At 42.9% G+C, this 12,332-nt stretch overlaps 1 protein-coding gene across 2 annotated transcripts in view; it reads right to left on the bottom strand.

Annotated features, from left to right (window-relative positions):
• NVL (nuclear VCP like) overlaps positions 1–12,332 on the bottom strand; it is a 76,206-nt gene that overhangs the window by 26,209 nt on the left and 37,665 nt on the right. For both annotated transcript variants that reach the window (XM_038394168.2, XM_043511710.1), the window contains exons 18-19: positions 11,415–11,514; positions 1,162–1,268 (exon numbers count right to left, since the gene is read on the bottom strand). In XM_038394168.2, coding sequence (XP_038250096.1) covers positions 1,162–1,268; positions 11,415–11,514 — 207 coding nt within the window. The remainder of the gene's footprint in view (positions 1–1,161; positions 1,269–11,414; positions 11,515–12,332) is intronic.

Here is a 12,332-nt window from a genome sequence, read left to right as displayed (position 1 = left end):
GCCCGTGCTGTGACCGACTGCGGTAGCCCTGACAACTCAGGCGTTGCAGACAGTCCCTTTCTCGGTCACATCGGTAATCGCTCCATGGTGTGGAGCAGTGCCAGAAGCCCCGTTCGGATGGCATCCAACCAGACAGTCTAGTGGGCGTTAACGGCGATGTACGTGGACTGCGTCCCGAACGATCGCTGGGCGGCGAGCTGGGGTGATTGCAGGGAACCCAGCGGCGGTTTGGCTCTGGAGAGAAGGCCTGACACTGGTGGCACCCCTGGTACCGGCATGGTCATGATGTCTCGAGCCACTTGCAAGGCCTCCAGCAGCGAAAGCATCCGGAGAGGCCTGACCTGACATGGCTAGGCTACTCCGCTCAACATGAGTCAGAGGCCTACGGGCCGGAGGGGAACGAGGGCTGCCCGACATGGGTCTAGCCTCTGCCCCTACTTTTTCTTGATGCCACTGCGACGATGGGCCTTTCCTCAGCTTCTTGTGTCCCATAGATTGGGAGCAGTGCCAGCGAGTGGAAGGCACCGAAGGGTCACCATGTACCGAAATTACCGTGCCCGGAGCCAAATAAGCACAGTGCGCCAGAGCTGGGGTTAGTGCTGATTCCATGAGAATGGCCCGGAGTCTAATGTCTCTTTCCCTTTTTGTTCAGAGTTTAAAAGATCTACAAATCTTACAGCGGTCGCTGATGTGAGTCTTACCCAAACAGCGTAGGCAATCCGTGTGCGGGTCCCTTCTTGGCATAGAACACCTGCAAGTGTCACACGACTTGAAGCCCAGGGCCCGGGGCATACCCTGGCCCGGATACTCTAGCTAACTGAACTGACAAAGAACCGGCTAACAACAGGTACTAGCACTAAGCGAACGAAAAAGTTCTGGGGAGGAGCTACAGCTAACCTGGAGCAGAGTAGTTCCGACGCATCTTCGCTGGCGGCAAGAAGGAACTGAAGGTGGGGGGAGCATGTAGCTCCCCTTTTACCGTGCCATGGAGGCACCACTCCAGGGGGCACAGCGGTGCTCCCCTTTGGGTACTGCTAGGGGAAAAACTTCCGGCACCGGTGCATGTGGCGAGCATGCACATCTACTATGCAATACACATGAGCAATCACTCGAAGAAGAAGAATGACCTCTCATAGTATAGATCTCTTTCCAAATACTCACCTTGGTAATGGTCTTTAAAATAGCAAGTCGATCCACAGGTGGTGGCAAACCCACATAGAGTGTTTTATCCAGTCTGCCAGGGCGTAGGATAGCTGGGTCAATTATGTCTGCGGAGAGGAAGACAAAATATAATCCTGAAATTAGATGCAATACGAGAAGTTTGTGTGTGGAATAAAAGAAAAATGTCTTTAAGATACTGTTTCAATGGTACCTAATACCAATCAGGTTAAAAAAAAAAAAGAGAGAGAGAGAGAGAGAGAAAGAGAGAGAGAGAGAGATTGAATGGTTGGAGGGTGCTGACATAGCTGAACAAGGAGTTCCACATGAATTCACAAAAGGAAAAAATATTTTCAGCTTGTTCTCTTGGGGGTAAGGCAAAAATTCTCACCAAATCAACTATAGCCAAAAATGTTTAAAGTAATATAAAAGGTAAATTAAAAATCAATGTTCATCTTGGCAAAGAATAGTTATGCAGGTGAAAACACTTTCTTATAAACAATCCTTTTTATTGTTCATTTGCATTGCTATAGGATCTTACTTTTCTGGAAGTTAATAGAGGAGGGCATATGTTCTTTGAAGATATCAAAATATTAGATGGAGCTGCAAAGCAGCACATGATCTTGGTCTCCTGAGACACAGTGCAGACCAGGGACTCCAGGGACTCTTTGGTCTTGGGAGAGAAATGAACATGGAGATGAGAGAAACTGGAATCCTTCATGAAGTCAAATGTTTGCAGGAGCCCATTCGCTGTTTAAGTACTGCTGAAATCTATGGGAGCTTTTAAGCACTACCGGCATATATGTAGTCTTCAAACACAGCAGGAGTCCATAAATACTAAAATCCTATTGTAGTAAGAGTGGAAAGATGGTCCAATAGTTAGGACTCTAGTCTCAGGTTTGGGATAGACTCAGCTCCACCCCATACTTCCTGTGTGACAACAGCCAAGTCACTTAGCCTCTCTCTTTGCCTTCATTTCCCAGCTGTATAATGGGGATAATAGCACTGCCATACCTAACAGAAGTGTTTGAGGATAAATACAATACAAACTGTTAGGTGCTCAAACACCCAAGTAATGGGGGCCACTTTGGATACAAGATTATTGAAGTCTAAAAGGTATTTATTAAAAATATAAATTTCTTTGCAGACAGGTAGGAAGGTTGAGAAAGGATGCAAGGAAACACAGCTATTACAAACTACATACTAATGTTGCAATTAAGAAAACCTAATATTAAAAAGCCTGGAAAAGATCAATTAATCCAAACAAAGATCCTAATACCCTTATAGTTCATATATGCACTAACAAAAATTCAGAGGTGTGAAAAATTATGAGAGGTGCAAGAAGGTTCATACCAGCCTAAAGAGATGCAAAAAAGAAGGGAATCCAGCAGGATATAAGCTCTTCAGGGGGCAGACTCTCTTTTCTGTGTTTGTACAGTGCTTATCAGAGTGGAGCCCCAAAGGAGACTGAGGCATTTGCATGCTACCATAATTTACTATTACTACTAGTAATCTTGGATTTAGAATTGTACTCTGTTTTGTGCAAAGGTTACAGTTACATTTGGTGTATTAAATACCCTTCACCTCTGAGAGAAAACTGTGATATAAAAGGAAATAAACAGGTCAAAGACGTGCTGACCACCTTTTTCTTCTGGCAATACCATCAACAAACCAGTGTTTCTCCAAGATACAGCAGTCATGCATCCATTTTAATAGACAGACTGTGCACTCAGATGTCCCTAAGTGATTAGTGGCCATAAATTCATCTCTTGTGAACTGAAGAGTTGGGAGAAATCTGCTGCTAGATATAGATATGGTGGATAAAGAAGCACAGGCAATTTATCCCTATTGCTGAAGAATCCTGATTTCTTTAAAATCACAGACTAAGGAAATTTATTTGATGACATCATAGTCAGGTATTACTGTAGTTGGATATCATAGTCAGGAAAAGAGACAGGAAGTACATCCATGGCACACAGACACACCTCTATGGTGTTAGCTATTGCAGGTATAATGGTGGAAGGACACAGGCTAAAGAGCGATGTACTGTAGACTCTTCATCAGGCAAGGGAAGGGTTAGCCAAGATCAGTGCCCAGTCCTGCATTTTTTCCCATTGTTCTTCTAAGCACAGTGCTGTCAACAACATTAGTCTTTTCTGGCACAAATACACTTTCCAGCTGCTACGTGTGTATGTTATGGGGAAAGTTATGCCACATTAAGAACAGATGACAAGAAGTCGTTCCAATAGTTAAGAATTGCTTTTAGTGCAACGGTATCAAACAGTCCACATTATGCACTTTTATTCTACTTTCCATCTGAAGATCTCAAAGTGCTTTACAAATATTAAATTAAGCCTCACAATTCCCCTATATGGTAAGCATGATTCCCATTTTACAAAAACAGGAGGTTAAGCACAGAGAGGTTAAGTGAATTGTCCAAGGATACAAAATAAGTTAATGACAAAGTCTAGTAAAACATTCAGCTCTAACTCCCACCCACTTGCTTTAACTACTAGTCTATACTTCCTCTTACCCCTTTTTTCAGTCACTGGCCCTTAAACGATCCTGAGACTCTGAATGATTACATTTCTGTAATGGGGAAAGAAAAATTTACTCAGTGTTCAAACACACCCCTTAAGGTGGTGCTCAGCATTTGTTTAATCATTTTGGATAACATCCAACCCTTTTTCATAAGTATCTCAGACCATGCAAATTACAAAATGCGCTTACACAACAGAGAACATAACTATGTGACAGAGCTACCTAAAGAGCTAGGACAAGAGTCAACAAGGTTTGTGGATAAATTTAATATACTCAATAGAATGAGACAGGTTACTAATTATTGCAGACCAAAATCCACAATGGTTTCTACAGAATTTTGGAACAATTCAAATCCTACCTATAGTAATGATTCTTGATGTTCTTGTAAACTAAGGCCTGGGCTATACCACAAGACATCATGTGACCAAACAAGAGGGCACAGGAGATGCACAGAGTTTTACAGAGTCCCCTGGATCAAGTATATGTACAATAGTTTACCAAAGGGTGATATGTAAAATCTCTACCAAAAGCCAGTAGCCCACTGATCGTCAATCATTTCAAAATGTACATATAGAATCATAGAATATCAGGGTTGGAAGGGACCCCAGAAGGTCATCTAGTCCAACCCCCTGCTCAAAGCAGGACCAAGTCCCAGTTAAATCATCCCAGCCAGGGCTTTGTCAAGCCTGACCTTAAAAACCTCTAAGGAAGGAGATTCTACCACCTCCCTAGGTAACGCATTCCAGTGTTTCACCACCCTCTTAGTGAAAAAGTTTTTCCTAATATCCAATCTAAACCTCCCCCATTGCAACTTGAGACCATTACTCCTCGTTCTGTCATCTGCTACCATTGAGAACAGTCTAGAGCCATCCTCTTTGAAACCCCCTTTCAGGTAGTTGAAAGCAGCTATCAAATCCCCCCTCATTCTTCTCTTCTGCAGACTAAACAATCCCAGCTCCCTCAGCCTCTCCTCATAAGTCATGTGCTCTAGACCCCTAATCATTTTCGTTGCCCTTCGTTGTACTCTTTCCAATTTATCCACATCCTTCCTGTAGTGTGGGGCCCAAAACTGGACACAGTACTCCAGATGAGGCCTCACCAGTGTCGAATAGAGGGGAACGATCACGTCCCTCGATCTGCTCGCTATGCCCCTACTTATACATCCCAAAATGCCATTGGCCTTCTTGGCAACAAGGGCACACTGCTGACTCATATCCAGCTTCTCGTCCACTGTCACCCCTAGGTCCTTTTCCGCAGAACTGCTGCCGAGCCATTCGGTCCCTAGTCTGTAGCGGTGCATTGGATTCTTCCATCCTAAGTGCAGGACCCTGCACTTATCCTTATTGAACCTCATTAGATTTCTTTTGGCCCAATCTTCCAATTTGTCTAGGTCCTTCTGTATCCTATCCCTCCCCTCCAGCGTATCTACCACTCCTCCCAGTTTAGTATCATCCGCAAATTTGCTGAGAGTGCAATCCACACCATCCTCCAGATCATTTATGAAGATATTGAACAAAACGGGCCCCAGGACCGACCCCTGGGGCACTCCACTTGACACCGGCTGCCAACTAGACATGGAGCCATTGATCACTACCCGTTGAGCCCGACAATCTAGCCAGCTTTCTACCCACCTTATAGTGCATTCATCCAGCCCATACTTCCTTAACTTGCTGACAAGAATGCTGTGGGAGACCGTGTCAAAAGCTTTGCTAAAGTCAAGAAACAATACATCCACTGCTTTCCCTTCATCCACAGAACCAGTAATCTCATCATAAAAGGCGATTAGATTAGTCAGGCATGACCTTCCCATGACATATGAGTAATATGTAAGGAGTTATGTACCTATTCTGGAAACTATGTTCTCAAAGCCTTGAACTTAAGGCAGGTAACCAAGCAGTGATGTATTAAGCAGGTTCCTTTCAAGCAGGAACTTATCTCCCTGTCTGGTCCCAAAACATAAGACTATCTGCATATAGCGCAAGATGCTAATTAAAAGATTGCAAGGTCAACAAGAGAGGGAGGCCATGGGGAAAAACAAAACAAAAACAAGGGTGTCCTGTTTATGAAAAAGAACAAAGAACTGTCCTGATGTATCTAAGGGTACCAAGAGATGCCTGAGATCTTTTACCGAAGAAAAAGTGTCAGCATGTTTTGTCTGGAAAATGCTGCAAAGATTTTGGGTGAGCTAAACTTCAGTAGACAGGAGAGTATCTTGGTAATGATCTAAGTTTTAGAATGAGTGTTATGATTTTATTTTACATGTTACCATTTGTTTCCAGTATTCCTACTTGCTACTTCTCAAATCTTTAAGTGTCCAGTGGAATAGGAGAAGGATACTCCAGGGCTATGCTCAGAGACTGGAGCATCCAAACATGCAGAGGAACAGTGGAGACTGGGGAGGGAATGCTTGTGTTGCCCATTGTCGGTGGAGTGAGGGGGCTGACGCATGACAAGCACAAGGCTTCCTTATGCTAAGGGCAGGTGGTAGTGAAGTGCCTCACAACCCTGGGTACCTCCAAGAAGAGTAACAGCTAGTAATGACTGAGAATCACAGTCCTGTGTAGCAGGACACATTTTACGGCCTTACACACTTGGGTCACAATGGCCCCACCGTAGATTTTCCAACTCCAAAATGATTGCCCAGTGACTGACAGCAATTTAATGTTGCAAATTTCCAGAGAGTGATTGCCAATTGCTTCTCCACTTTCAATGCTGCTCATTTTGGTGTCCCTGCACGAGAGGGCTGAGGCAACTTGGCACCCAGCCCCAGAAATGTGGCCTTTTGCATCTGAATGTTCTGCAGTCACTGCTTACTGTTCCAAACCTGCATTATGAGGTGATCCCACCAATCAGTGCTCATTTATTGGGTCCAGAAATGGCACTTTGCCACATGGAGCTGCTTTGTGAACGCTGTGATGGGGCAAGGCCAGATGGCTATGGAAGAGCAGTGGGAAATAGCTATATTAGCTCCAGGCTAAACAAATCCCTGGTACCAGGATAAGTGAAATGGCAGCTGCTCCAGGTCAATTAAGACACCTGGGGCCAATTAAGAACTTTCCAGAAGGCAGGGAGAATGCTATGTTGATTGGGGCACCTGAAGCCAATCAGGGGCTGGCTGAAACTAGTTAAAAGCCTCCCAGTTAGTCAGGTGGGTGTGCATGGGAAGTGGGAAGAAGTTGTGCTGTTGGAGAGGCTGAGTAGTACACACCATATCAGACACAAGGAAGGAGGCCCTGAGTTAAGGGTGAAGTGGAGCTTGAGGAAGTGAAGGCTGCTGTGGGGGAAGTAGCCCAGGGAATTGTACATGTCATGTTTCTAAAAGGTCAGCTACCATAGCTGATACTATTAGGGTCCCTGGGCTGGAGCCCGGAGTAGAGGGTGGGCCAGGGCTCCCCCACCCACCTTTGCCCCCTGATTAATCGCTGAGACTGGGAGACAACAGACTGTGCAAGGAAGGATAACTTCTCCTCACCTCCCTTGCTGGCTTATGATGAAAATGACTCAGTAGACTGTGACCCTTATCTCTAGAGAAAGAAGGGTTATGTGGAGAGTCACAGTGAGCCTCTGAGGCTAGCGAAATCTGCCAGGAAACGCGGGACCCACGGAGACAAGGACAGAGCTTTGTCACAACGCCATCAGCAACCTAGCATTGTGTGTAGTGTCCATCAGCATCCAGCTGTGCTCAAACACCTCTGCATCACCCTCATCACAACCCCAACTGCAGCAATACACCCTCAAGCTGCACAAATACTAGAGAATTGTGCTTCCTGTATTAGCAACAGACAAGAGAATTGTGCTGAGGTGGAAGGCTCCATGCTTCTGTCAGAGAGATGGTGGATACTGACAAGTGCCGTGTGGACTATGGGAAAGTTTTTTTGTTTTTTTTTTGTTTTTTTAAAATGGAGCAAAAATTAGGGGATGTGAAAAGTATGATAGGATGTAGAAAGTGGCATGGCGGGAACTTGACCCTAACTGCATCAGTTTAAGAATCACATTCTAAGTAACTATGAAAAGGAGTACTTGTGGCACCTTAGAGACTAACAAATTTATTAGAGCATAAGCTTTCGTGAGCTACAGCTCACTTCATCGGATGCATTTCCAGGGTAACTATGTTAGCTCATTTTCTTTGTTTGGTTCATTTCTCACATGAATTCCAGATCTTTTCACCACATACACTTTAAATAAACACATTCATCCATGAAGCCTGATGAGCTAGAGGTCTCAATTTTCCTAAAAACTCATTATTAAATACTTGCTTTGGGCACAAAAAGCTCATTTCAAGGTTCTGTACATACAATAATAGATTTGTAAATTCTGCCAAGATGTCTTCATCTATTAATCCTATTTTTTTCCCAGCTATAACACATCCAAGAAGTCAAACAACTTCATGCATGTGTTTCTTTCTGCATCCAAAATATTAGCTGGTCATTATCTTTCAGTGATCATACATAAACTGAGTATTTTACACTGTGAAATTATATCCTGCAGCATTCTTTATTCAGTGCGCTATGTATGCATTGTAAGGGAATTAAAGGCCTGATCCAGTGCTCAAGATCTCCCATTGTCATCAATGGGCACAATGAGGTAACAGCCTCTATGTAATTTAAACAGTCTGCTGGAGAGATAGTGCTAGGGAAAAAAAGTTACTATGTGCCCCCAAGTCATAAGTTCCCTTTTGTAACTGCAAATAATGTACCAGAGTCACAGAGTGCACTTTTCTAATAGCCTTTGCTTGGAGTTCATTAGCTATACTCAGGAAGGACTGATTGTTTCCTGGAGCAGATTCCAAGTACGGAACCTGCCTTGGTGCCCAGTGGATGCACTGTATGCAGGTAACAGCTGATAAATCACTTCAGTTAGACAAAGGAGTAGTGAAGGCAGCCAAGCCTATGAGGAACATGAATATGACCTGGAAGAAGCCATTAAAGCAGAACTGTAGAAGTATTTGTACTCTTCAGCAAGAAGAAATGCAAACCTGTGCTCTTCAGAACAGCAGCATGTACACTGCCAAAATACCTTCACCCCACAATTCACATTCGGAGGGAGACTGTTCATAGTGAGTGACAGGTTTCAGAGTAGCAGCCGTGTTAGTCTGTATTCGCAAAAAGAAAAGGAGTACTTGTGGCACCTTAGAGACTAACAAATTTATTAGAGCATAAGCTTTGCATCCGATGAAGTGAGCTGTAGCTCACGAAAGCTTATGCTCTAATAAATTTGTTAGTCTCTAAGGTGCCACAAGTACTCCTTTTCATAGTGAGTGAGAAAGCCCTTTTGGATCCAGATTGCATATTTCATTTCAAACAACAGATTTCCAATATTATTTATCTAGTGCTAAAGGTATGTGGTACTGAACTGAACCTACACCAAGTAAGAGGTTCTCTGTTTGGTGGGATTAACATTGTAGGGGCACAGGCAGGTGATATGCCTGTTCTTTAAGTCTGGACATTTGACAATTTACCAGACAAAAAAACGAAAATTTAAAGTGTGCTTTGACAGTTACAGGAAGTTCGATTAATAGATATAAGGTGTGATGGTGTGGTGGAATGCCCCCATTGTCTAATAAGAAGTACTTGCTCAAAAATAAAATAATAATCAGCATAATAAAACATAGTGCCAAGTGGGGATTACAACGGTAACTGGAGCAGACACAAGTAGTTTCAAGAGATAGCTGCCCCGACCTCTTTTGTATGGCTGTGAGACCCCTCAGGAATTACCCCTCCTTCAAGCACCCTCAAACTCAGAATCATGCATGGGAGAGCCTCCCTTTGGGGACACACCAGGGCCTATGCTGCCTCATCCCTCCACCCAGCCATGAGTTCAGAGAAGAGATACCAGAAACTCAGCTGGCAGGAGCAGAGACAAGCAGTTGCAGAAGGGATCCTAGGGCACCCATGAGACCAGACTGCTTTTTTCAGGTTTTATTCTGGACATTTTTTCCCCTACCTTGACTGGATTTCACTCCATTTCCCACCCTCCCTGTCTCTTTACTTCAGCCTTACTCATTATGCCTTGCCTGGTTGCCTTCTCCCCAGGTACCTTACCCCCCCTTCAATGTTCCCTCTCCCTTCCTTTGTCTCTATTTATCTAATTCCTTCGTAACAAAACCCCACTCAAATTAAAAACCACAAACACCGAAAGAACTGCAGAACTAACACAGCATTTGCAGACCTTCATATTGTTCATTCTAAGTTCTCTCTCTTTGTACCTACTCTTTGCCTTGTCCATTGAGACTGAAAATTCTTCAGGACAAGGAATGCCTCTTACTCTGATTGTACAATCCCTAGCAGAATGGGACCCTGGCCTCAGTTTGGTCCATAAGTGATTCTATTATACAAATAATGTAATGAGTGAATTTTAAGAAGTGTCATGTTAAAACAAAAAAAAAAACAAACAAAAAAAACAAAAAAAAAAGAGACAGTTTTGTGTGTATTAAATGGAGAAGCTGTTGCTAACATATACGAAAATCACCCAGGGTACATCTACACAGCAAGAAGAAACCCATGGCAGCAAGTCTCAGAGCTTGGGTCTACAGATTCGAGCTTGCACTGTGGTACTAAAAATAGCTGTGTCAATGTTTGGGCTTGTGCTGAGCCTAGGGCACTAGGCTTCAGAGCCTGAGGGTTCAACCCAAACGTCTACACAGCTATTTTTAAACACTGCAGCGCGAGCCCAAATCTATAGACCTGAGCTCTGAGACTTGCTACCATAGGTTTCTGCTTGCAACGTAGACATACCCCAAGATTTCAGGAGTTAAACAATGGGGACAGAGTGGCCAGAAACAGAAACATGTCCAGGATGAGAGGAAGGCAATTGAAAAAACAGAGCATGCTAGGGTTCTTGAGAATAATTTGTTTTTTTTTGGGGGGGGGGGGGTGAAGAGGGGTTCTGGAGTGGAGAGAGGAGAGATGATATATGGAAAATCTGGTATAAAATATACAAAGCCATAAACCTAAACTACACAGATGAGTGGTAAACAATGCAAGCAGAAAGGAGCATGCACTGTGTGCACTATTTCTAATCTTATTTTCTAAATTCCAAGGACCTAATTCAAAGCCCACTGAAGTCAATGGCAATTTTTCCATTTACCTCAATAAGCTCTGGATCAGGAACCAACTGAGACAGCTTTATATCTGAACACGTTAACTTCATTTCACATCCTGTCATTTGTGACAACTTGGAATAGACCTATGTCTGCATGAAACTTGATCTATGCCAGGGTCTTATTCTGAACAACCACTGTGCTTTTATGTACACAAAAAGGTTAGTTGAAAGTCACCTGACCTCATCTGAATATTAAAGAATGCAAACAAAAAATACAAGCAAGACAACACACCTGCTTTAAGTGTCAGTCAATTAAGCCTTAAAGTAGATTATATAAATTAAAGGTTTTAAAACACCCTTCATGTAGAAATGTTTTCTTGACTTCTCTATGAAACAGTGTTTGAGTTCACATCTCCTGCAGTGTTTGCAACCCAAACCTTGCATCATTTCGTTAGTAAATGAGAACCAAAAAATGACTCTTCATTGTTCAAGCAGAGAGAAACATTAGTAAACATAAATGGTGAAGAGTTAGATATTGAAAGTAGTTTCAGTTATAGTATGTTAAGGTGATGTTAGAAACACAAGTATTAGTACTTGTTTTTAAAATATATTCTTTTAAACCCGAGAGTCTCTGTGTGAAAAAAAAGCAAGCATGTTTGTTTTTTGTTTCTCACCTGGCCTGTTGGTAGCAGCCATAATGAAAACCTGCTGACGATTTTCCAGACCATCCATCTCTGTTAGCAACTGGTTTACCACACGGACACTGGCACCTGCCTGAAAACAATAATGTGGTTCAAGCAAAATTGAGAAAGCAAGCAAGAATGTGAATCATTTAAATACAGAAAAAGTACTTATTAGTCTTCCAAAATACCACCCCAAGATTATGCTTCTTGCGCAGCACTTTGATCAAGATTCATTCCTGACCACTTCCATCATCTCCTTTGCTCACCACTAACCCAATTTCATGTGTCACACCACCTTTGCACCTGGCACACATCTCCTATCTAACAGGTGACAAGAATCCTCCTCCTCCTCATTAAATAAAAAAAAAAATTAGGACTATGTTATCCTGTGAAGCACTCGCCACTTGAACCACCCGCCATTCTGTTTGTCTTGCTTAAGTATAGACAATAAAAACCACATATACATAGGCTTTGAGAGCCCTGCCCAATGAAACTTGTAAACCAAATACATTTTGACCAGCTCAACTCAACTCAATTAAATACAGTAGAACCTCAGAGTTAGGAACACCAGAGTTACAAACTGACTAGTCAACCACACATCTCATTTGGAATGGCACATACACAATCTGGCAGCAGCAGCGACACCCTCCCAAAAAAGGCAGCAAATACAGTACAGTACTGTGTTAAACAAACTACTAAAAAAAAAAAAAAAAAAAATGAGAAAGCAGCATTTTTTTTCTGTATAGTAAAGTTTCAAAGCTGTATTAAGTCAATGTTCAGTTGTAAACTTTTCAGAGAATCACCATAACATTTTGTTCACAGTTATCAACAACCTCCATTCCCGAGGTGTTCATAACTCTGAAGTCCTACTGAACTAACATCCCCATTATAGCTACTACTGTTCTAAAC

This window comes from Dermochelys coriacea, chromosome 3 (genome assembly GCF_009764565.3).
Source record: "Dermochelys coriacea isolate rDerCor1 chromosome 3, rDerCor1.pri.v4, whole genome shotgun sequence".
NCBI classification, from domain to species: Eukaryota; Metazoa; Chordata; order Testudines; family Dermochelyidae; genus Dermochelys; species Dermochelys coriacea.
This window is presented reverse-complemented; position numbering and strand designations above follow the sequence as displayed.